At 40.0% G+C, this 27288-nt stretch overlaps 1 protein-coding gene across 5 annotated transcripts in view; it reads right to left on the bottom strand.

The window, feature by feature from the left end:
- KCNIP4 (potassium voltage-gated channel interacting protein 4) overlaps positions 1–27288 on the bottom strand; it is a 1167863-nt gene that overhangs the window by 106140 nt on the left and 1034435 nt on the right. For 4 of the 5 annotated variants that reach the window (XM_086705352.1, XM_086705351.1, XM_086705350.1 and 1 more), the window contains exon 2: positions 6508–6632. In XM_086705352.1, the coding sequence (XP_086561478.1) occupies positions 6508–6632 (125 nt within the window). The remainder of the gene's footprint in view (positions 1–6507; positions 6633–27288) is intronic. The other variant, XM_086705349.1, reaches the window with a different exon arrangement.

The raw sequence follows: 27288 nt of genomic DNA, 5'->3' as shown, positions 1-27288 counted from the left end.
AAAAGTTTAGCATGACACTAATTAGTTTCAAGAAAACAAAACAAAACAAACAAACAAAAACAAATAAAGCAAGAAGCATCCAAATGTCACAGAATATATTTAATATAAACTCTTGTGTAAGGTAATATACTTCAAGATGACATCTCGGGATGTTCATTTTGATTTTAGTTACTTTTGTACTTAGTGGGATGAGTAGGAAAGAGCTGAAGGGCTCTAATATCTATTGAGCACACTCTCAATGAAAGAAATTATGCAAAATATTTTTCATCATCTTCTCATTTGCATGGGTATTAATAGCCTGAATCTTGGAAGGAGAATTTGATGTTCAGAGAAGCTAAACTACCTGCCCAATGTAGAAAATATCAGTTGAAAGGTTTGAGTCCAGTAAAGCACTTGTACCATGCCAGTCTTTGGAAGTCAGAAGGGCAGCCATGTTTATCTGCTGAGACCAGTAAACAAACTTCTCAGAAAGCCTTGCTTCCTGGAAGTCTGACAGAAAATTCTGCTAAGGCAAAGAAAAATAACATTTTAACTCTGTTCTTATACCTTGATTCTAAAGTACATGAGTAATACTTTGCACTTAAGGAAGATCTTTTATCTGAGTCTTTCAAGAGCAGAACAAAACCAATTATTACCCACCCCCCTTCATGATTGGAAGAAAAGATCTTAATCCCTAATTTGCTGACAGGGAGACAGAAGCTGCCAGGGATGAAGTGATTTACTGAAGGTTACACAATCAGTCTGTGAAGCCTCAAGAATAACTCCAAGGGCTCGTGACAAAAGAGCAATTGCCTTATGCAATTAGCAGCTTATTTCTCTATCCTAAACACCATATCCCGCTCTTTTTCAAGCATGTGCTAAACTCCTCCTGCCTCCCTTTCCACCATAAGTGGGACTCAGTGCTTTTTATATAAAGGTACTTTGTAAAAAATGTAGACCCCTATAATTTCATCCTCAGTTCTCTTCATCTATTTTTAAAGATGCAATGAGTTCTCAAAGTCTTCAAGTGGTGTAGGAAAAAAACCCGTCAAAACACATTTATCTCCTGCTGGTTCCTTTGGCCACAACATCAAACTTCTTGCAGAAATCAAGGAAAAGTTTGGTGCCACTGTTGGCAAAATCCCCAAGGAGGTGGCAGGATTTTAGGTACAACACTGAGGTTGGGGATTAACCATGCTTGAGATGTGACTTCAGATTTAATCAGCTGCTTCAGCTGCTGGCTCCTGGGGTTGCTGTCTCCTCCGGAACACTGCTGTGATAGACGCACTCTATGGTGACTCTTAGTAAGTCACATTCTTTTTAATCTCCTTGTCTTGAGTGCTGGAATATACAAAAGTGGTGGAATAAGATGTCCTGCCCATGACTATGTTGTATCATATAAGACTCTGCTTTAGCAGACTAGAGAGACTCTCTGTTGCTGGCTCTGAAGAAGTGAGCTGCCATGTTTTGAGACAGTCTGCAAGAAGGCCATCAGCAAGGGATCAGAGGCAGCCGCCAGGAGATGAATGGTGAGTGGCTCCAGGATGACATCCAGCAGGAGAGTGGGGCTCTCAAAAATACAATCACAGGGAAATGAATTTGGCCAACAACTATGTGTGCTGGGAAGAGGATCGAGGATCCAGAAAGAAGTGTTGCCTAATCAACACCTTGATTTCAGCTTTGTGAGACTCTAAACATAGAGTCCAGTTAAGTTGCTTCTGGACTCCTTACCCTCAAAACTGTGAGATGACGAATGCATGTTTTTTAAGTCAGTAAATATGTGGTAATTTGTTACATACAATAAAAAACTAATACAAACATCCTTCATCTTTGGGTAGAAAGGAAATTAGCATTTTTAGGGAAAAAAAAGACATTAACAAGAATTAAAGTGATACCTTAAAGATATATTTGAATCTAATGGATACATTGATCTATTATAGTTCAAAGTAGTAAAATAAAAAGAAGCAGGAAATGATGTGGGACAGGAAAGACCCAGGTGTCCAAAGCATTAGGTCTAACTTCTTGTAATTCTCACCCCGTGCCTTGAACAATGGGAAGAATATGCTGTAAGTTATTAATTAATGAAAGTAAATGTCAAAGAGGCATAGCTATATTAAAACTTAATGCCCCAAAAGACCATTCATGATCACCTAAAACTGAACTGAAGTTACGCCTGCTTTTGAAAGAGAACAGCAAATCAAGTTTGTGAATCATGTATCTAGATACTCCTATGATCTGCTGGGTCAGTGGTTATCAAATGTAGCTTTATGTTAGTTATATATTACATGGGATTTTTTTTTAATTAAGACGTTTAGAAAAAATTACTGAGTATTACCTCAGATTTAATTGAGTCAGAATAATCAGAGGCAAGACCTGTTACCTACCTACACATACATCCCATCGAGGGGTGGAAACCCACCAAGGACATCATAAGGTTCCAATGTAGCTAGTCTAACCATTGTTATTTGGCATTATAGGACTCATCACAATTAGGTCACATCACAGAAGCACCTCATGATGAGGATCTTCTAGTTCCTTGTTTCTGAATCTTGGCTGCACATTATAATTACCTGGAGAGCTTTATAAATCCTGATGCTCAAGCTTCTTCCCAGAGCAATTATATCAGAATCACCAAGCATGGTACCAAATTATTTGTAATTTTTAAAGGTCCTGGCATGATTTCAACTTTCAGTTAAGTTTGAAGATGCTGAATGGAGAGAATACCTTGTATCTTTCAGCATGCTTTCTAACACATAGTTATGTAGCTCAAAACCCAAAACACTGTGGGGGAGTATGTAGGCCAACCATGACTGCCCCACTTTGATGGAACACAAAACTGAGGTTGACTATTTGAAGACATATTATAATACTTATTTTTTTTTAATTTTTTTTTCAACGTTTATTTATTTTTGGGACAGAGAGAGACAGAGCATGAACGGGGGAGGGGCAGAGAGAGAGGGAGACACAGAATCGGAAACAGGCTCCAGGCTTTGAGCCATCAGCCCAGAGCCCGACGCGGGGCTCAAACTCGCGGACCGCGAGATCGTGACCTGGCTGAAGTCGGACGCTTAACCGACTGCGCCACCCAGGCGCCCCTATAATACTTATTTTTTATTGAACTTCATTTTTATTATCTGAATTTCTCAAAAACAGAAAATTTAAAAAAAAGCCAAAATGAAAGAAACCTCAGGCAATGCACATATTGTTATCCCAATTTGTAGAGATAAGGGACACAGACCACCGATTCAGAGGGAGCTGCCTAAACAAGTTAGATATGGACCTGAGTCTGAGTATCCCCAAAGCTTATGATAGCTTCACAGTGATTCTTAAAGTGTGGTCCCCAAACCAGCAGCATTACATCACCTGGGAAATATGGGAAATACAAATTCTTCAACCCAATCTCAGACCTACTAAATCAGAATCTTTGAGGCTGGGGCTCAGCAATCTGTGTTTTAGAAAACCTTTATTTAATTGCAAGGCACTCAAAAGGCTGAAAAACACTGTACTACATTCTCCATTTCTATCAGCTGCTTAGATTTGAGACTCAGTTCAGCAGGTGGTAAGAGAACTAAAAATGAAGGGGTGATTGAGTGGGTAAGACAGAGTGACAGGCTGAGAAATGTTCTCTTACTATCTTTCCTTCCTCCCATTCCCAATTTTTAGTAACAGTCTATGTTGGGGGGTGCCTAGGTGGCTCAGTTGGTTAAGCATGTGACTTCGGCTCAGCGCATGATCTCGCGGTTCACAAGTTTGAGACCCATATCAGGCTCTGTGCTGCCAGCTCAGAGCCTGGAGCCTGCTTTGGATTCTGTGACTCCCTCTCTCTCTGCCCCTCCCCTGCTCATGCTCTGTCTCTCTCTGTCTCTCAAAAAATAAATAAACTTAAAAAAAATTAAAAATAAATAAAAATAAATAACCCAATTTGTTCCATGGAAATGAGTTTTTGATTTTATGCGCTTAAGATAATCGGTGTTCAGGAAACCAAGAGTAGTCGGTTTGCTTTCTCTGATGCTAAGCTGGTTCAGATTGCTGCCATCCTGTAAAACATGAGTGCCACTTCTCTGCTTTCATGCCTCTCTTGATATATTCCAGGGTATATTTATTAGAGTTGTACATTTGACTAAGGGAAAATAACCAAAATGTAAAGAACAACTGTGTTTTATTTATCAGAGACATCAATTAATATTTTCTGAGCAAATCGTGGAGTCCTTTGTTGTAAAGGAGTATGTGAATATGCTTTGGGCACATTCAGGTCCAATGGACAATTGGGCAAAATGGGGGTGGGGAGCAGATAACTTGATGAAGAGAGAAGAGAAAAATAGGAAAAGAAGAAGGAAAGGGGAGAAGTGAAATAAAGGAAATAAAGTGAAATAACAAGGAGAAGAGACAAAGGAGGTAGGAAGGAGTGAACACAGGAAAAAGAAATAGAGCAAAGATCAGAAGGGTGGGAAATGGGGAAAGAAAAGGTGTTTGGAAAAGGAGGAGAGGAGAAGAGGAAGAAAAGAGGATAAGTAGGCAAAAACAAAAATAAAAGAGAACAATAAAAATAAAATAAAAAACAAAAATAAAAGACTGCAGACGTCAGAGCCTGGACAATTTCTGTGAAGTGCCACTTGGAGAAGACCAACCCGCAGAGATGCTGCCTCTGGAGGTTAACGATGGCAGTAATCATGATTTCAATTTGCAACAAATGGGATGAAAGGCAGTCTGACCCCAAATGGAGAGACCTACAGTCACAGCAGTGGAGTGATAACGTAGCAGGGATTCTGAGGGGTTGGATTAAGTTTTCCTTTATTTGACAACCATTCTGTATCTGATTGCTGTGGCCAGTAGTCTTCGCAGCTGCTTTTTGTGTTTGCTCTCTCTGCAAACTGTGCAGCATAGATGTGACTAATAATTCTCTAGCCTCATTTTCAAAGCCCCTTTCTCTTTATGCATGTTGATTTACGTGTGTCATCTTGAGAGACTGCACATCAAGATTCTTTTTTTTTTTTTTTTTCCAACGTTTATTTATTTTTGGGACAGAGAGAGACAGAGCATGAACGGGGTAGGGGCAGAGAGAGAGGGAGACACAGAATCCGAAACAGGCTCCAGGCTCTGAGCCATCAGCCCAGAGCCTGACGCGGGGCTCGAACTCACGGACAGCGAGATCGTGACCTGGCTGAAGTCGGACGCTTAACCGACTGTGCCACCCAGGCGCCCCTAAGATTCTTTTAGTGAGAGTCCCATCTGTGTGGAGCAAGTGCCTACCTCCATGACATCTCCCCCCCTTCCCACTCAGCCTACCCCCACAAAAGCCTGGGTGTTAGCAGAGAACCAGGCTTCAGATTAGTAATGGGGAGACAGAGATTTAGAATGCCCAGGCAAGGAAAGTAGTGAGGAGCAGAAATGGGGTGGACAGAGACCCCGTGGAGTCAGCGAGATGCTGGAAGTATGTGTGCAATATGCATGATGGCACCCTATAAAAATATTCTGAAAAGTCGACCAGTGGTACCAATTCCCTGGGGAAATTTTTGTGTAGATACCATAGAAGAGGTGGAGTTTCTCATCTGGTCTGCATGAGGATGGACAGAGGTAGCAACTGAGGCAGTCAGATTGGAAGAGGATGGAATTAGCAGAACTCTTTGGACACTATAGAGCCCACAGGCCATGTAACGGTGCTGTTAGGGGGAAGACTTGAGGAAGCATCAATGTAATTTAATTTGGATCTCAAAGGGTACCTGTAGCTACTATGGTTTATATATGTGTAAGTACATAATACATGTCGGCCTATGTATGCCATTTGATATACAACAATTTGATACTTTTAAGGATGAAATGCTTTCATAAATAAATTCATAAATTCATGATAAGACTTCTCTCCCTATAGACCATGAGCTTGAGAACAGAAGAATATCTTTTCTGACTTTTGAATAACCTACAGTATCTAGGTTAATACTGAACACAACATACCAAGTATTCAATGAGAGTATGTCCCTGATCAATTGTCCAGACCATTCATTGTCTCTCACCCTCACCCTCTGGTATGTATGGACTATCACCGCTTTTGAAGATGATTCACTCAGAAAGGAGAATCATGGGTGTGCCTGGATCACAAAGAACCAGATGCAGGGATGACCTACAGACACCTGTGGTCTAGAGTCATTGGTAGCATGGTCTTTTAGAAACTTACAGTGACTCTTCTCCAATGCTAGGAATGGTGTTGTTTGATGGGCCTTAATCTATAGTCAAGATTCAAGTCAAACATGAGACTATAGTTCAGTAATGTAGAAATAATTGAAGCTTATTGGAATGATGTAATTATAGCCAAAAAAGAAAAAAAAAAACCTACTTAGAATTGAATTGTGTAAGAATGTCCACCCACATTGTAGAGCATTCTTGTGCCAAAATGACTCAAAGTCCAAATGGATATTGACAATATTCATATCTAGGAAAGATCCATTCGAAATGTGCATATGATGGGGCTCTCACAGAAGCATATATTTGGTGAGAATAGTGTGAAAATAAAGTCAAAAAGAAAGTCCTTACATTCTTAAATCCTCTGTAAAGAATCTGGAGCTCCTTCTTGGTAAATTTGCTCTGGGCTTCCAGAAGCTCCAGAGCCTCAGGCCGATGCCGGACGGTGGCCATCTCCAGTTCATCTTCCACGCTGTCTGTGGAGAAGAACCAAAAAGAGTCTGAAGAACAGTCATGGCTCACCAATACTTATACACAACAACACAGGAAAACAATGAAACATTTACTGGACGTCTGTGATTTTTCCAGAGGAAGGATTCTCATATGGCTAATAGTAGTCTTTACATTTCCCATAACTTACAGAATGAAGCTAAGACAATACCACATAATCTTTCTTCCCCACAAACTCTAATCATTAGGTATTACGAGACTAGCATTTTTATACTACAATTTGAAAAGTGCACAGTCACAAATAACCTTAAAACCAGAAATTTGTGCATATAACAAATACTGGTTATAAAATGGAATTTCAGTTCAATGATAATTATTTCCACCCTATGTGTCACACAACTATGAGGTGGGACTCTGCAATACTCTCTGAGGATTCCACTGAAATCAAATATTTGGCTTGGGGATACAAATAGTCAGGTCGGGTGCTGAAGTGAATAAAGTAACCAGCCCCCGATTTGACTGGCATAAAACCAGTCTTCATGGGTGCTGGATGGACTGGACTGGGGGGAACTGCTGGCTAGACTGTATTCTGCAGCCAGGGGAGTCTATAGCTAGAAATAAACTCTAAAATATGAACTTTGCTTTGTGAGTTATATTTACACTATAATTTTTCAAAGATGCTCTTTGATGTAAAAACAATTTTGTGTCCATATAAATTTTGGAAATGCTATAAATATTAACATAGTTTGAGACCAAAACAGTGGAAATTAATTTTCCAGAGGACCTGCAATAAACAATTCTGGTTAACTTTGTTTAACCCAATTGACCCCAAAGGGTATTTTTCCATTTTCCTTTTCCCCACAAGTCATATCTGGTAACCTCTACATATTTGCCCTAGAGTTATGTAGAACACGAGATGGGAGGTGATGGAATATACTAGGATCTGGGTGCTCAGGTCTTAAAGTATACCATCCTTGATTAATTTTACCTTCTTTGCAGTGGGGCCCAATGGAGGCCCAAGAAATTCTTCTTGCCATAGTCCAATCGACACGTTAGCTAAATAACTCACCAGGGACAGAAGTATCCAGGACCAGCTCTGACACCATGACTTGCTAGCCTCCATTATATTCCTTCCTCTTAGCTATGGATTCCTAACTCAGACAAGTGAGGTTCAGGAGAAGAGCTCCTTTTCATTAGCTCTGCACCCAGGCCACTAGCGCTCCAATTCCAGGTCTCATGTGTCAGTTGGAAATGTCATTGTTGTTAAAAGTCCCACCATTTTGATACTTAATGCTGCCTCTCACCAACACCTGTACCTACTTCCTGCCCTGTCTCACTAAGTGCAGTGTTGGGGCAGAGCTATCACACAGCAGGGAAAAGTTAGTTTCAGCAGAACTCTAATGTTGGGATGTCCTAATGACTTCCCTCAAGTTTGCAAAAGACCAATAATTGTGATCAAACAAATACTTGGAATGGATGTGTTTGTCAAAATGAGGAAGAGGGGATAAAATCAGACATGTGCTGAATGGATGTGTTTGTCAAAATGAGGAAGAGGGGATAAAATCAGACATGTGCTTTGTACTTTTCATATTATAATAGATTATTTTGGAGCAGTGAGATGGAAAAGCTGCAGAATAGTGACGGATGGATAAGAATAATAAATGGGACATGAAAAGATGGGAAGCCCAAGAATAAACTTGAGCTGACAAGCATAAAATCGATGAGAAAGTAAGCGAGATACGCACCTGAAGGATGTGCAAAGGTCTGAAAGTAGTGGGGAAATGGCAGCTAGGCATTAACAAATTGACCTCAGATTGGGCTTTATGGGGAAAATCAAAAAAGCCCAAGTGGGGCTCCTTCAATTTTCTCCTTCATTCACTGGAACATTTGAGTGGAATGGGTTGATTCTACTCAAGAAGTCCTGAGCTCAGCGAGGAGGTGCTCCCTAAGATTTCTGTTGATCCAATGAATTAGACGGTGTTGTTGTTATTGTAGTTGCAGAATAAATAAGTAAGTAAGTAAATAAATAAATATTGTAATGCAGGAATAAAAGCTGTGGAGCAGACGTAATGTAAATAGATAATAGACTCTGCTTTCTTGAAAAATATTCTCACGTAAGCTTCCTTTGTGTCATTTACAATATAATTTATATAATTATATTGTGTGTGTGTGCATGTGTGTGTGTATGTATACTGATCTAATTCAAATTACTACTCCCTCCTCTCAAGCCTTTCCAGATTGCTGCACCATGCAGAACTGGTAGCTCCCTAGGCAGACTTCTCACACCATACGTATTTCTCATGCAGCATTGAAAACATGACATTATGACCTGTTCATGCCTGTCTTATGCATTGTGAGTCCCTTGAAGACAGGGGCAAAGCCTTACAGATCTGTATATCCTCTGGACCCAACAGAGTCGGATGCCCCATAGTCACTCAAGAATTGTATGGTGAATCAATGAATCAGTAAGCAAATGATGTTACTACTGAAGTTTCTATCCCCCTGGAACCTCTTGAACCTTAGCTGCCCTCTAGAAAAATCATTTCTCAAACTGAGATTTGTGGACCATTGGTAGACCTTAAGTGCCTTCTTTGGAATTACTGTGTTCACCACACATTGTTCTGAGAAACACAGTATAGGCAAAAGCAGGGGCATTTTTAATCATATTTTCAGAGTAGGCGTTTAATCATAGCATAACCTTCTCTAGACCCACTGACCCTTCCACTGGAAAGAAACAAAACAGTGCATTCACTCCTTGGCCTCTGTAACCACACAGCAATCTGAACCGCATCACCAACACAGTGTTTCCCTCCAGCTGTCACAGACTTGCTGATGCTGAGACTGAGACAAAAAACCCAGAGCCGGAGGGTCAGTGTAATTGAATTAAGTGTGTGATAGGATGGGCATCACATGCAGTATTCAAAGCACCACACTTGAAGCAACTGCCTGCGGACTCTTGTTCTCCCAGCTGACTGGTGCCTTACTTCTTAATGACTCTTACCTGCCAAAGGGCTGTTTCTATATCTAGAAGGCTGACAGGCTCTGAAAACATACCTGAAATCATCAGCAATCACCAGCATAAGTTGAAAGAGCAACACCGCCTCACTCCCTCATGGCTGATTCCTGCAGGCAAACTGGAGAGCACAGCATGATTCTGCACAGGACTGTGAAACCTGTGGAACCTTCCAGCCTCCTCACCCTCCTGTGCAGAATCATGCCGTGCTCTCCAGAGTTCACTTCAAGACCATGCATTTGGGAGGATTTTAATACAGTGCTTAACATTTATTGAGCCTTTGTTATGTGCTAGGAGATGGGCTAGGTGCTCCATTGATATAATTCAAGTCCTCAAAATAACCTCAAATATAATTGTCCATTAAAAACATTTTTTTATACATTTATTTATTTTTGAGAGATGGAGTGAGACAGAGCCCAAGCAGGGGAGGGGCAGAGAGAGGAGACATAGAATCCAAAGCAGGCTCCAGGCTCTAAGCAAGCGTTCAGCACAGAGCCCAATGCGGGAGTCGAACCCATGAACCATGAGATCATGACCTGAGCTGAAGTTGGTCACTTAACCTAGGCACCCCATAATTGTCCATTTTTTTTTACACATATGATACTCAGTCTTATAGAGGTGAAAAAATGAGTGACCAGATGTCACACAGGAGAAATATAGACACAGGGCTTACATCCAAATCCATGATGTCAAATGTTCTTTCTACTTTGTCATATTCTCTCTCGACACAGAAGTAATGATGATAAAAATAACCTTTTTTTTTCTCCTCTCCTTTCTGCACTGTCAAATGTCTCAGAAAATGGGTCCACTGGGCCCATTTTCTACCTCCTGCTTTCTCCTTAATCCCAGCATTCTGACTTCTGGCCCCATTGTGGGTTGAATTGTGTCCCCTTAAAATCTGTATGTTGAAGGCTTAACCTCCAATATGGCTGTGTGTACAGATACAGCTTTTAAAAGTTTTTTTTTTAATGTTTATTTAATTTTGAGATAGAGAGTGGGTGTGAGCTAGCAGAGGGACAGAGAGATAGGGAGACAGAATCTGAAGCAGGCTCCCCAACATCAGGGCAAAGTCTGGCGTGGGCCTTGAACTCACGAACGGTGAGAGATCATGACCTGAGCCAAAGTCGGACACTCAGCCGACTGAGCCACCCAGGTGCCCCTAGAGATATAGCTTTTAAGGCAGTATTAACATTAAATGGGGTCATAGGGACCCTGATCCAATGTAACTGGTGTCTTTATAAGAAGAGAGAGAGACACCAGGAATACACACACACACACAGGAAAGGCCGTGTGTGAGCACAGCAAGGAAGCAGCCATCTGCAAGCCAGTGGGGGAGGTGTCAGGAGAAACCAACTCTGCAGGCATCTTGATTTTGGACTTGCAGCCTCCAGCACTGTGAGAACATAAGTTTGCTGTTCAAGCCCTCCAGTCAGTGGCGTTCTGTTATGCTAGTCCTAAGAAACGGATACACCCACATATATTCAAATGATCCACAACACTAATAAAAGCGGGTCTTGTTACCCGCAAAGTTTGCTCAGTGAGCACGAGACAGTCGGGAAGCCAATGATATCATCTAATCTTTGCAACACCCTTCAAAAGAGGGATCTGCATCCCCATTTTATAGATGAGAAAACTATGGTTTGGAAGGTCTAACTTGTTCAAGGTCAAATCACTGGTTAGTCATGAGGCACACAGGTATCTTTAGCACCTTAAAGTCCAACTTTTTAAGCATTCTGCTGAGATTGTTAATAAAAATCATGACTCTACAGAGAGCTTTTGCTCTGAGTCTGGCTGTGTATCATCTCATTTTAATACTGATAAAAATGCTGTGGGAGACCTATTCTTGCCCTTATTTTACAAGGAATAAACTGGGACTTACAGAGCTTAAGTAACTTACTCAGGGTCACATAGCTAGTAAGGGACAGAACTGGGATTTGATCCCTGGTTTTAGAGATGGCAACAGTTATATATTTTGCTCTAAAATCCTAGCAGAAAAATGTTTCAGGCTGCCAGTGAACCCCCCATACCTCAGGGGAAACATGTCTGAGCGCCTTCGAGAGATCACCATGGTGGCTGTTGAAACTGTACTGATTTAGAAACAAAGAGAATAGGTGTGGAAGGGATGCTGTCTCAGAGGTGGAAAAACACCAAAAAGTCTGTTTGCTTTGACACATTTGGCTGCCCAGAAATGGAGGTTCAAGAAGGCTGGGTGGTTTGTCCGAGATTAAAACCAGAACCAGGTGGGACCCTGGCCACCTGAATCATGTTCAGCCCTCTGCCAAGATTTAAGTAGGCAGGCATCTTGCTGAGTTGCTAATTCTGTGCTGCTTTTGCATCCCGAGACAAGCTGAATACAAACAGCATTTTAATTCATGAATCTTCTAACAGATTTAATTTTAATCAGACAACTAATTCCCAAACCCAGACATCCTTGAGCTTCCCAGCTGTCTCTTTTTGTTATTTGTTTCCTAGATTTAACTCTCTCAGGGCCAAGGTTGTCCTACGTCTGAGTAAATAGTCCCTTCAGGTCGTGACTCAGGTGGGCTGGAAATTGGAATTTACAGAATGAGTTTTAAAAATAGGCGTCTTTCTCCTCCTTCTCGCAACTTCTCTTACAGTACAGTAGAAGGTTACTGCCCGACCTACACTTATGCAAACCTGACTCTACCCGAGATCAAACCATACCCTCCAGAACATAACTACAGAACATCTTGCTTTACAAACAAATATGAGTGTGAGGTCTGCCTCCCTAAAACAGGTTTTTGGAAACAAAGGCTGTAATGCTGATATAAAACCATTTTATGAACAATGTCACTCCATTCGGAAAGTTGGTTTAGAACCCAGGCTGGGCACATAGAGAGGAGACTTGCTTCATCATAGCATGGACACTGGGAGGCTACTGCCTCCTTCTACCTAGGTCCTGCCAGACCATTGGCTACATGAGTCTGACAGTATCTAGTTAGGCACACTAAAGATGCTCAATTAGAAAAAAAAAAAAAAAAAAAAGGGAAATCAATGAATAAGCCTCCCAAACATAGTAGATGTATCTATAGGAGGTCCATTTCTTAATACAACATGACCCTTCTTTATATAATGTATCCATTTTTTATTATAAAATGAATCATAAATACCATGACTTTTAAGTTCTATTTGAGGGGCTCCTGGGTGGCTCAGTCGGTTAAGCATCTGACTTCGGCTCAGGTCACGATCTCACGGTTCATGGATTCTGACCCCTTGTGGGGCTCTGTGCTGACAGCTCAAAGCCTGGAGCCTGCTTCGTATTCTGTCTCCCTCTCTCTCTCTCTGCCCCTCCCTGACTCCCACTCTGTCTCTTGCTCAAAAATAAATAAACATTAAAAAAAATTATTTTAATTCTATTTGAGCTGAAATTGATTTGGCTAGCCAAAGATTCAGCTGGCTTGACTTATATTGCTTTATCTCATCTATAAAAGTAACCTTTGAGTCTTTATTCCCAATGTTTACCCTTTATTAAATTGGTTTAATTGTGACTTAATCAGTGTGGCAATAAAATCATGATGAGGGTGATCACCTCCTAATGATAATGTTACAAATGATTTACAGAAGCTTGGTTCGGTGGCAGTTATTGGAGGTGGGGGTGATTTTTACTCCAGGTTTTAGATTTATGCTAAATAGTGCTTGAAGATTCTTGACTATTACATATTGGAAACTATTTGTGAGACCTGCTAGAATAAGATGTTAGCTACTGTTTCGTTAATGTTCACATCTGACCCAGCAGAACAGAGATAAAGCTGTCCATGTGAAGATTTCAAAAGCTATTGCACATGGCACCGATAGAATTTCTTTCCTCTCTTTCTTCCTATTTTGAAACTTTGAACAGGCATTAATAGGATGCCATATACACCAGCGCTCCATTCCTTAACTCCAACCTTCACAGTATCAGAGGGGCCGGCGCTGTACTCAGTTGAGGAAACTGGTTTTCAGGATTAAGGAATTTGCTGAAGTCCACAGAGCTGATAAGTGGGGGAGGTGAGATCTGACACAAACCCGACTTCCTATTTTCTGTTCAATCATTTGACTTCTCCGGATGGGGAGTTCAAACCTGGGACAAGTGCTGTAAGCAACTGTTTAAACCTTGCCAACATTAAATGCTTTATCTCAAAAAAAGGAAGATATGGGAGCCTCTTGACTCTTGCTGTGTTCATGACCACACGCCTATCCACCCACCCAGAGCTATTTTCAGTTGCACATGCAGAGTACATGAGCAATTAACTCCAAGCTAATGGAGCACAGACCAGGAGTAGAAAGCAATCAATCCACCCAAAACACTGTGGGAGGCCTAGCACATCCCAGACCACCCTGAACAACTAGAATCCCCCCAATTTGTGTTAGTCAGACATGTGTTTATTCAGTTCTGGCCCTGAAAAGATGTTGGGACCAAGAAAGCCCTTTATAATTAGTACTTTATACTATTCAACATTTACATAAATATATATCAGATAGGAAATGAAAAGTATTTTCAAAATGGCCAATTAGTTTGAATGTCTTCTGTTAGAGGTGGTTGTGGGCAATGACACTGAAATCTCCGTTCCAGGAGAGCTTGAATCACTCTCCAGTTTCATGACCGAATTCAAGCACTTATAAAATATAACTACTCAGAGGTAAATGGCTGGAGATATTTTTCACAGAACTTATGAATGGATTGTCTCTACCTTATTTAGAAACATAAATAATAACTCTTCACACAAGCTTAGATTTTAAAATAGAATCACCTAATTGGAACACTTGTTATTAGTGTTAACCATATTATTACTGCAGCAAGCCATGCGTGACTCCCTATGATAGGAGCTCTGATTTCCTAGATGGTGGGTCTTACTTGCTCTTTGGTAAATGAGCAATGTAAAAATTATATTGTAAGTCATTATACACAGAGAGAAAATCTACAGTAGAAATGCTGGGGTTTGGGAAGAAGGAAACAAGGGATGTGATTGAACTTACACATAAAGATAGACCCAACAGATTGATATTCTAGCCAGGAAAGTCAACAGCTGAGAGGAAATACGATCAAAGAGAAAATTTAAAAAACAGTGAAACATGGAGAGAGATGAAGAAAGCCCATGATAGCTCACCAAATTAAAAATGGCCTAACAAAAAATTTTCTCTTCAAGTTTGACAGACTTTCTCTAGTTTGTCTCTAAAATCAAACAACAATAACATAGCATTTTTTATAGTGTTTGCTCTGTGTAAGCACTTTACTTATATTAACTCCTAAAATCCCCATCAGCACACCACGGACACTAAATTCTGTTCTACAGATGAAGACACTGGCACAGAGAGATGAAGTAACTTGCCCAAGGTTACATGGCCAGAGCATGAACTCTGGATAGTCCGGTGCAAGGATTCACGTAAGTAACTGTTGTGTTGTTCCACCTGCCAAAGAAAAGGAAGGAGAATGATCCTTCACTTATCTGGAAATCACACACCCAACCTAGAATCAGAAAATTAGTAGCAAAGGGGCCCTAGGCAGAAAATAGAGTTACCTTAGAATTGAAGTTCTTTTTTTTTTTTTACTGTTTATTTATTTTGAGAGAGAGAGAGAGAGAGAGAGAGAGAGAGAGAGCGTGAGCTGGGAGGGGCAGAGAGAGAGAGGGAGAAAATCCCAAGCAGGTTCCACACTGACAGTGCAGATCTCAGGAACCGTGAGATCATGACCTGAGGCAAGATATGACCTGAGCCAAAATCAAGAGTCTGACACTCAGCTGAGCCACCTAGTCACCCTCACATTGAACAGCTTTTGAATCCGGCCCCTTGACTTTGTAAATTTATATTAAAATATAGAGTGTTAGCACTACTGGTTGTATGTCAAAGGCCTTTGGGCACATTGGCAGCAGATCTGGACCTAGATCCCACTCTCCTTGACTCCTCGTACAACAATTTGCCACATGCCTGTCACAAGTCCTATCTCATTAAGGATGTCCCCATACTTATTATAGCCACAATTTGAATACGCTTCTAACTCCACATTGGAAGCAGCTGGGGATAGGATGGGGGAGTGCAAACTAAAAGAAGCCCAGAGTCACAATAATAATACCTAACATTTGACAGCTGGTACTTTGTAGTAAACAAAATTATTTTCAGTTTCATTATTACAGCTAAACCTCACGGTTACCCTATGCACAAATATTGTCACCCTGCTTTTATGGATGAGGGAAATCAGTATTGGAAGAAATGTTGCAACTTACAAAGGACATAGAAGTTGGAAGCTATAAGTGAGGACTTAAACCCAAGTTTAATGACTCTAAAGTCTAGAAGTGACAGCTGATTGCCTGACAACAGAGGAGGAAACATAAAGTTGGAAAGGCACATATTATAGTAAGTAATAATAACAGGAAATCAGTCAATGACCAAATTTTGATCTTGGTCATTAGGAAAAGGCTTTATTCTCTTTACTTTTTTTCAGAAGGTAATATACAAGTGATACATTTTTAAAACATTAATTTAAAACTCATTGTAGAAGAATAAACATATGGAAATTTTATGTATTCATTTGCTTATTTAGGTATAATTGATATATAACATTATACTAGTTTTAGCTATAGAACATAATGACTCAACATTTGCATATTTTGCAAAATGATCACCACAATAAGTCTAGTTAACACTCATTATCAGGTATGAACTAGACAGATAGAAACTTTATTTACGTAAAATATAATGTTCAATATAAGATGTTACTGGGTTTTGTGTTGCTTTAGTAAGTAGAGAATAAACAGCTGGAGTCTATTACCTAGGGAGTTAAAAAGAGTTTGGGTAAGGTTAGTAATAATAAATTGCTGCATATCTTGTGGCGTATCGGGGGGATGTTTTGGGGCTAATATCAGGGATGCCAGTAACTCTTTGCTACAAAGCATTTATCTGTCATGGTCCTATTTAAAACAGAGCATTAGGAAAACTGAGCAGTGATCTAGGTTATGCTATGTTCCTTCTAGGTTTAAGCTAGTTCTTGGTTTAGAGAAAGGCCAATTGCTTAGTCCACATGTCATCTGGGCATTTATGTGTGACTAGGATAAGTTAGCAAGACTCTCTGTGCCTTACATCTGCCATACGTTCAATGGTATAAAAGTGAGCATAAAATCTAACCTGATAGTATAGTGTAGGGAGACCTTGGGCATTAAATGAGCTCGTACGTGTGACTTGCACATAGTAAACAATCATAGTATTGTTCTTGTTTGTAGAACTATGAGTGTTAATGACAGAAACATCTGTTGCCACCCTTACAATAAAAAGAAAGGTGCCTGGGAGCACTCGTTCTAGCAAATTATTCAGTTGCTCCAATTTCTCTCTCCTGAGTCTATTTATCAATTCTGATCCTGGATGATGTGTTTGACCTCCCCAAACCTCAATTTTAAAATCTATAAACTGGGAATAATATTCATATAAATTTCATGAAGTTGTTTTGAGAGACTGTTTGAATTACATACAGTGATCAATAAAGGGAAGCAATTATGATTATTAATAATTATTGCACATTACTAGTGAAGCATTGTTCTAGAATCTTCAGGAGTGAGGAGTCTGTTATTATACTTCTTGAGTTTGAATCCCTTTGCTGACTTTTGTTAGCTCTGTAACCTTGGGCAAAGTGCCTTAGCCTCTCTATGCCTCAGTTTCTTCATCCATAAAGGAGGACAATAATAGGACTTACTGCAAAGGGCTGTCAAGAGATTGAAATGAAATAATGTGTAGAAAGCATTTAAAATAGACCTTTTAGGGGTGCCTTGTTGGCTCAGTCGGTTAAGCATCTGACTTCGGCTCAGGAGTTCGAGCCCTGCATCGGGCTCTGTGCTGACAGCTCAGAGCCGGGAGCCTGCTTCGGATGCTGTGCCTCCCTCTCTCTCTGCCCCTCCCCTGCTTACACTCTGTCTCCCTCAAAAATAAATAAACATTTAAAAAATTTTTAAAAAATAAATAAAATAGACTTTTTATACTCTTTCAGTTTGGTCTTAACAAAGGAATAAGGACCAGTTTTTGGAGTGGAATTTGAGACAATAATTTCTCTTTACTGCCTGTCATTTTTCCCCACACACCTTATGACATCATCTCTTGGACAATTTGCTATTCTCTGAACGAAGCCTGCATTGTCAACTTTAATCCTCTAGCTTACACCATCTCTTTCTACATGGATCTGCCTTTCTTTCTCCTCTTCTCCCTCTATTCTCTTTAAGGATCATCTCAACGTGGATGAGGCTTTCGAGAGTAAAGGCATTCTCAGACTCCCACGCAGCATGCATGGTTGTCTATTTTCAGCTCTGAGTGCTTCAGATCATTGACCTGCTTGGATATCTGTCATTTCTTCTGTGATGTGACCATCTGGAGACAAGAGATCTATCCCGGTTATGTTGTTACCACTAATGTCTAGCATAGTTCTGGATATTAGAGACAATTTGTCCGTTCTTTCATTCATTTAATTATTTATTGAGTGCCTATTATGAGCCAGGTGCACTGTTCAAGGCACTATGGACACTGGAATGACCACCACCACCACCACCACCACCAACAAAATCCTTGCTCATGTAGACCTTCCTTCTAATGGAAGAGTCACTAATTGGACATCCAAGTGGAGTTGTCAGCTGACTGGATGGATATATGGGTCCAGAGTTGAGAATCATGGTCAGGGCTAAAGATGTAAATGTCAGAGTCATCACCATATAAATCATACACAAGACCCTGAAACTCAGTGATATCACTAAGGGAGTAAATGCCAACAACAACAACAAAATAATTCTATCTCCTACTGAATGAAAAATAACTAAAGATTAAATATAATAATACATACAAAGGATTTGCATAGCATAAGGTGCATCATAGGAGTCTACGTGCATGCTTTCTGTTATTATGATGATGATTTCGCCACTCATCCTTCTAACATCTGTTCACCTAAAGTGTTCATTAATTTTTCACTGTCACTGAGATAAATTAAATGTGATTTTATTACTTCCAGAAACACTCACTGGAGAATGTCTACCGTCGAGCAGATTCAGAGAACACTACAATGTACCATGGAATTGTTTTTTCTACCCAAAGGCTCAAACTCTTTGCTGAAAGGTGAATAAGTTCCTCTGCCTATTTAGCCCCAGAACTTGTCTTATTGTTCTTTTTTTTTTTTTTTTTTTTTTTTTTTCTGGAAGCATGGAAGCGAAGACGGACCAATGCTCGTGTAAAGTACTTCTGCCTATCACCCTTGCTGCTCTATATCCACTGGCAGAAGGCAATTCGAAAGTAAGAAAGTTAAACTTTAACCTGCAATCTAAGCAGCTAACATAGCAATGCTTTGTATTTTATAGACCTGGTGGAGTGTAAAATTGAGTCTGAAGTGTTAGGCTCCCATTTCACTTTTTAAACGAAACAGGCAGAAACTGGCATTGACTGGATTCACGTTCAGCCCAAATATTACTTCTTAGGTCAACGCTAATGGAAAATAGGTATTTATAACTCCTATTAGAAAGTGCTAGAGTGACCAATCCTAAAATTATTAATCAAAGAAAAAATAGAGAAGGCTTTTGGTTATCTAAGCTTCTATGTAACTTTTTTTTTTTTTTCAACGTTTATTTATTTTTGGGACAGAGAGAGACAGAGCATGAACGGGGGAGGGGCAGAGAGAGAGGGAGACACAGAATCGGAAACAGGCTCCAGGCTCTGAGCCATCAGCCCAGAGCCTGACGCGGGGCTCGAACTCACGGACCGCGAGATCGTGACCTGGCTGAAGTCGGACGCTTAACCGACTGCGCCACCCAGGCGCCCCCTATGTAACTTCTTATAAATAGTTATAACTCTACCCCTTTGGCCCACATTAACAGTAAGAAAACAGTAGAAAAATCCAGTGGGAAGCAACAGACTTAATCATATAAGTAACCTGGAAAGAAAAGATACACCAGTTAAAAATAAAGCTTGTTTCAAGAATGGTTTTTGTTCTTCAGACACTTGAAGCCAATTTGTAGAAAATAAAATCATCATCTTAACCCATTTTTGTGACCTTCTCTGTTCCTCATCTTGCTTAATGCCCCCAATTATCCTTTTGGTAGAATCTCTTTGCCCCTTTCCTGTCTTACCTCAGTGGTACCAACTGTTTCCCAGTGTGTCCATCTGTATCTCCACCATGTGTCCCACATCGATCCTCTCCCTTCCACTACTAATTTTAGTAATTTTTCTTTGAGTATAGTAGACACATTGTGTCACATTACTTTCAGGTGTACAACACAGTGATTTGACAAGTTTATACATGATGCTCTGCTCCCCACAAGTGTAGCTACCATCTGTCACCATACATCGCTATTAAAACACCATTGACTATATTCCCTATGCTGTGCCTTTTATTCCTGTGACTTATTCCTTCCATAATTTCATAAGTGGAAGCCTGTGTCTCCCACCCCCCTTAACCTGTTTTGCCCATCCTCTCCACCTTCACTCTGGCAACCATCAGTTTGTTCTCCAAATTCACAAGTCTGATTCTGTTTGTTTGTTTGCTTGCTTAAAGTGTTTATTTAAATTCTGGTTAGTTAACATAAGTGTAATACTAGTTTCTCCTGTTCCTGGAAGTATTGCTTTTCAAATAGTGCTCCATAAATGTATGCCATGTTGACAGGAAATCCAGTAAACCAGCTGTGCTGGGACTCCTGTCTCTGTCTTTCTTATACGAAGAGTCATTCATGGTTTAATGAAGATTCTTGGTAAATATATGATTGACCAGGAAAAAGAATGCTCATCTTTCATTTGTTACTAAATACCTTATGTGACTTTGGATAAGCCACTTTATCTTTCCATGTTTTAGTTTGCAACATGGAGAGTATAACCTTGTGATCTGTCATTCTCCCAGGAGTTTTATGAAGATGGAATGATATAATCAGGATACAGAATTTTAGAAACTATTAAAGACCATAAAAAAGACAGGGGCAGGGGTTCCTGGGTGGCTCCGTCGGTTAAGTGTCCAACTTCTGCTCGGCTCAAGTCATGATCTCACAGCTCATGGGTTTGAGCCCCATGTTGGTCTGTGTGCTGACAGCTCAGAGCCTGGAGCCTACTTCAAATTCTCTCTCTCTCTCTCTCTCTCTCTCTCTCTCTCCCCACCCCTCTCCCACTCACACTCTGTCTCTCTCTCCCTCTTAAAAATAAGTAAATATTAAAAAAAATAAAGAAAAAAGGGACAAATATTCAGATTAGCAAAACACATAGTTTACAGCAAGTAAATGATAGTGCCAACTGGTATGAAATCTGGGTTATGTGGAGTTTCTAAGTTTTCCCACTTCCTGCTTCTCATTGGTGGTGAAATGCCACGAAAGGAGGAAATTTTACGCTACCTTTGAAGCATCCACCATTTGTCACAGCCAGGAATAAAAGGAGCCATCTCATTGGCTCCTGCAATGCTAGACCTGGAAGGAGACTTGAGGCACAGTCTGTGCTTCTCCTTTGTAGATGGTGAGACTAAGGTCCAGAGAGCGGAAAGAACTCATTCAAGGGGCTACCACCATTTCTCTGGACAATCTGGGGTGCACAAGGCTTAACTTATGTTGGAGCAGATAAGTGGAAAAAAAAAAAAAACCTCTAAAGCCAATCAAAACATTGAACATAACTAGAGAACTAGTAAAGTACAGACTCTGGAGCTCAACTTCTGGGTCAACCTTTTCCCCCACCCCCACACCACTTACTGATAATGTGATTCTCAGCCTTCATTTTCCTACTCTGTAAAATGGGACTAATAAAGGGAGTCTGTCTTACAGGACTATTTTAAGTTACAATGAGTTAAACAGTGCAAAGCGCTTAGAACTGTACCAACCACATAGTAAGTACTAGATGCTTGTTAAATAAATAAAAATAACATCTGAGTATTTGAACATAACATTTTTAAGGCTCATACATAAAACAAAATTAAAGGACCTTGCTTTCTCCTTGCAACTTAAGTTTACAAAACTTCATGAGTTATACTTTTGTTCCTCCAAAAATTTTCCCGACTATATGTCCAGTCAGAGTTTTTAAAGTCACTAAAGAATTAACAGGAGGTTAATTAATCGTGAGGAAGTTACACATTAAAAAAAATTCCTGGAGGTTACTGTTGTATTTTTAATTGGCAGCATGTTAGCAGTTTAAGTCACTTTTTGAAAACAAATTCTCCAACAGCCAAGTGTTGATGGTTTTTCTGCCAAGAGAGACATCTAAAACTTTCCATGATCATCAATATGCCACCAGGCAAAACAAAACACACTGAAATATTGTGCTGTCTTTGATACCAAAATCTGAAGTAAAAGTTAGGAAATTATGTTTTGCAATTATGCAAGGTAATATGCTGATTATGGCTTCTGGGTTATGAGTAGTCTAGCCCCAAAATTATTTTGTTGCATCCCCTCTCCTGTGTTCAAACCAATAACAAAAGCCACTGGAATGAAGCTTTCATTTAGTGAATCAGTCATTTTGATTGAATGGGGGTGCCCAGATTTATTGGGAAGATATTATGAAATGAACTTAAATAAAAACATGTATATAAATATAAATACATAAAATCAAGTGCTTAATATTTTATCTTTGCATTGGTTCCTGATTATTGTCTAGTAAGTAATCTTTTGGTCACCATAATGTCCTTTGAATAAATAGGGAAAATGATTACTTTACAAAAACAAAACTGGGGCATAGAGAGACAAAGAAAATTACCCAGAGTTATCTGATAAGGAGATACAGAGATATAGTCAAAGACTTGACAGCATTTTTTTTTTTTTTTAAGAAAAAAGTATTTGTGCTCACCCAGAGTATAGGAGCTAGGGATTTCTTGATACTAAGCTGTTCATGAAATAGCTAGTTGAAGTCCTTAAACCTAAAATTGTCTACTGAATACCACCAGATTTTATCAGCCAGTCGTCAGACTATCATGGAATTGGGAACAAAACTTCTGAGAAGAGCAGCATGACTGAGAATTGATACTGGTCCTGTAGATCACCAATCCATGGCTTCCAAGATACATAGAGTCTGGAAAATCTCCATTTGGCCTCTGGAGCCACTCTCTATCCTTCTACATGCTCTCCGAGGTCTGGGAGACTGGCCTCTATGGATATTATCTCAACTTCTCACCCTCTGGCCAAAGGGAAGCACAAACAGGAGATCAGAGAGGAGGAATCCCTCTGGGATCCCTCCTTGGTGGAGATTGGGCTATAGTGGCTGCTTTCCTCTTCCAAGGGTCAGAATCCCTATTGTGAAACCCTCTCTGCTTGTTATAGCTGTAGCTATGGCTTTCTTCCTCTCTGGTAACAATCAGTACAGAAATGATGACTTCACTCCTACTAGACTTGGGTGTTTCACCAGCCTCGTTGGGTCAATTCCTGCCCGTAACTTTGCAAATAATCCCTTCATTAAATTCCCTTTGATGGCCCTATTAAAGTGTGCCTTATGTTTCCTGCCTGGACTCTGATTGATACTAAATCACAGAATTTCAGTGTTGGAAAGTACTGGACCTGAGTCAAGTCTCTCCTCTTAGATTTCTTTAATAGCTCTGTTATTTTGAGAAAATTCTTTCTTTTATATAGATCTCAGTTTCCTCATATATAAAATAGGCTACACTCCTTGTAATAGGCTATTGTTGCTGTTGCTATTGTTATAATAAATACTTAAAACATGTAAAATAAGATGAACTTTTGCTTAGACAGAAATTCCCCTTCACTCTCTCCTTGAATTTTTTCCAGAAGAGTTCTTCTGTTGCTATGACAGTCCTATATCTTGCAGCCATTCAATAAGTGCATCTGTATCATGAGACTAAGAGGATTTGGGGTGTGCGTTTATTCCAACTTCTTAGTTATAGATTCTTCACAAGTCATTAAAACCCTTTCAGGACACAGGGGTCTCAATTGTGAAATGGGGATGTACGACCTACGTTTCTGGGTGTACAGGGCCAGACCTAATGCTTTCCCACCATTCCTTCCTATTTGAAGATTTGTAATTCAAAATAGGAAACCGAGCTATAATTACACACCTAAAGAGGCTTCCACAATCACTATCAGGGGTAGCTGGTGAATCTCAGCTTGATAAAGTGATGAAGACAGCAGGCTCTGGAGTCAGAATCCCAACTCTGTTGATTGGAAAAATTATCTAACTTCTCTGTGCCTCAGTTTTCTCAGCCATTAGAGGAAAATAGTGCATCAGAGTAAAACAGTACATCTGCCTAAGAAGGCGATTGGGACTGTCAACTGAGTTAATACTTGTTGTATATTCATACTGGTGATGTTTCATGTACTAACTACTTTGTATGAATTATCTTGTTTCATCCCATAACAACCCATTTCTCTGGTGATCACAATGGTCTTTCTTGTACCACAAATGAGTTATGTTCCTTTCGTCCTTAGAGCCTTTGCTCTTGCTGTAGTCTCTTCCTTGGAACTTTCTCTCCAGACCTTTATGCTACTGGCCTCCTCTTGTTTTTGGGTCTCAAAAGTAACCCCATCAAAGAAGCTTTCCTTGACTCAAAGTAGCTCTTCTACCAACATTCAGTTTCTATCATTTTGCCACAGGTTTACTTTATAATATACATCACCATCTAAGATTATCTTTGCTTTCATGTTTATCATCTTTCTTCCCATATACTCTCCATGAAGGCAGTGAATTAATGTGTCTTAGTCCTCCAATATAAAGCCAGTCCCTAGAATTGTGTGGGCAAAACATGGTCTCTCAAAATAATAATAATAATAATGTGAAACAAATGACCAAGTAAGGAAACTAAGGGGCCAAATAATTTAATTAAATAACTCCAGCCATTTTTGTTAGTAGAAGGCACAACAGGAATTCAAATATATGCCACAAGGACATTAAAGCCCACCCTGACTCCATCTGCCTCTTTCAGTAGTTCTTGGAAGGCATAACGAGGGTCTGAGCAAGAGCCCTAGCACAAAATAGAAGTCCACTTAAAAGCTATTTCAAAGAGAAAATTGGCCAGACTTTAGTGGCTAGTAAGATGGTGGGTGGGGAACATAAGGTGAAAGAAAGCTGATTTTAATTTCAGCAAGTGGACAGCTTCCAATGAATGATACAAGAAAGTCGGGGAGGGGGATTGGGTTCAGGTGACCAGGCCACCAATAGCTGGTTAGGGCTCTTATCTGCATCTAGAGATGGGTGCTCAAAGAGCAGTGGACAGTTTGGCTTGAAATTGGGCACAGGGCCAAAACTTGAAAGCTAATCCTTAACGCACAGCCCAGGTGTCCCCAGCCTCAGTTCCTGTCCTGATTCGATCTGCCACCTCCTTCTCAGAGGCACCTTTGTTGTTCCCCAACCTCTTTCCAAGGCACTTAGAATTTGATATCTGCCTGACAAGCATCAAAGTCAAGATGTGTGCTTTCACACAAAAAGATTGGGGCTTATTATTTTTGCCTTTTGTTAAAGATGAGTAATATGTTTGATTTTCAAAAATTTAATAATGTCTATAATAATGTTTCATGTAGAAACTCTGTGTCATGTGCTACTTCTTTTAATGCTTTCATTTGAAGGGCAAACAGCAAACAAATATTTCAAGTCTGCATTTAAAAAATTACTATAGTTTCCAAATATTGATGATATTATATCCATGTAACAAAAAAACCCCTCAACAAATAATATGCATAATGTGTCTAAATATTTAAAAGGCTAATGCAAAAAACAATTTACTAATATACATGAGGAAGCTCGCATTCACATACTTTAATGCTTTTCTCCAATAATTCCAAAATCCAGGAGAAAAATAATCTAAAACACATACACGGATGTATACACAGAGATGTTTATCTCAGTGCTATTTATATTATGGGATAAAAAGGGAAAAGGGAAAAAAATCTAAATATTCAGAAGCCAGGGAATGTGGTCAAAGATAGTATATAGTCACTTTTCAATGTAATAATGTGCTGCCATTAAGAATGACAATATAGTTTTAATAACAAGGTTAGTATTTTGGAAGTATGCAATGTAAGAGAAGGATAAAATTTGGTATAGATGATATCATTAATGCACACACATCAATGGAAAAAGATATTATTTATTATTTGCAGTTACTTCAAGGCAGAGGGGTATACTAGGATTAGGAATGTGTTGTGTGTGTGTGTGTGTGTGTGTGTGTGTGTGTGTGTGTGTGTGATTTCTTTTTTTATACTTTATAAATCTACTGCCATGAACAGGAGTGACTTTTGTGAATCAACCACTCACCCTCCCAGTTCTGAAGGAGAAGGGGGGAGAGGAGGAAGGTCATCCTGTGGAGGAAGGAGCAGGTGCTACAGATTACTCTCAAGCATTGGACTGGAACCAACATGGTTGGAAGTTAAAAAGGAGGCTGATTTGGGCACAGTGTGAGGAAGAATGCTCTTCAAAGTTGGCAACCACCAAATGGGTGTCTCCTTGAAGAAGCAGCGTTGCTCCCCGATGATGACAGAGGAGTCTGTCTGGAACCCAGATGTGAGATGATGCTACAAGTCTTCCTAGACCCGCTCCAAACTCTCAGGTTCTTTAAATAGAGATCCAAGTGCTCCATAACTCAACAGGAGTTTAGGGCCCTTTCTGTAGGAAATTTTTTTCTTGGGTTATTTGCATAATATTGATAAATCTCACTTTCCTGCCCTGAGGAATGAAGACGCTTTCTTACCTGCCTTTGTGGAAAATAAAACGGAATTTTGAACGAGTATTGGCCCTTTGTTAACTACCTTTCAGCCCCTTAGCTTTGAAGATGCACGGGATCTGATGGCGAATATTCATTCCCTCAGCCACAGTGCAGCTCATTCAAGCCTAGAACTAGCATTGCCAAACCTCATCATAGGGTTCTCTGTGGTCTGGCATGCAGACATTTGGTGCCCATGCTTTTCATCCTGGTGGCCTAAGGGTCCTCTGGCACTCCGGGCACCTGGCTCTCACCATCTGGCTTGTGTTTTCATATCATCTTTTCAGTCTGTGCCCAATTGCTTAGGGTCCGATGATGGATAGGGATCCATGAATACCACCCTTTTGATATAGCAATGCAATTAATGTGATCTCCTTTCCAAATAATCTATTTCCACATGTTGAAGCTTTCTTGTGACAGGTGGTTAGTGGGGAGAGGGTGGCTAGTGGGAAAGGGAGATATGTCTGCAGAATTTTGGGTCTCAATCCAAGTCTAGCATGGGTTCAATATCAGCCAGTTTTATGAAATCCCTTTTATTTTATTTTATTTTTTTATTTTTTGATGTTTATATATTTTTGATGGAGAGAGAGAGATAGAGCATGAGCAGGGGAGGGGCAGAGGGAGAGGAAGACAGAATCCTAGCAGGCTCCAGGCTCTAAGCTGTCAGCACAGAGCCTGACATGGGGCTCAAACTCAAACCATGAGATCATGACCTGAGCTGAAGTGGGGTGTTCAACCAACTGAGCCACCCAGGCACCCCTGAAATCCCATTTTTTAAATAAAAATATCAGCTTTTAGAATTATTCTGCTCATTATTTGGAGTCTTTTATATTTTTTATTTTTTCCTTTCAGGAAACATCTTGACTTTTCCTTCATGCTTAGTTAAAACGTTCATTGCATTTTCCATGAACGTTTATTTGGGGTATGGCTTTACGAGGGATTGGTGCAGGAAGACCAATTAGGGCATGGCGATTTTGTTCTTCCCAAGTGAGTACTGGAACCCATCCTAAAGTTATATTTTACCTGTCTACTGTGTACAAATGACTAC

This window comes from Puma concolor, chromosome B1, assembly GCF_028749965.1.
Source record: "Puma concolor isolate L17-30 chromosome B1, mPumCon1.1.hap2, whole genome shotgun sequence".
NCBI lineage: Eukaryota > Metazoa > Chordata > Mammalia > Carnivora > Felidae > Puma > Puma concolor.
Note: the sequence above shows the minus strand (reverse complement) of the source record. Positions and strands in the feature narration are given on the sequence as shown.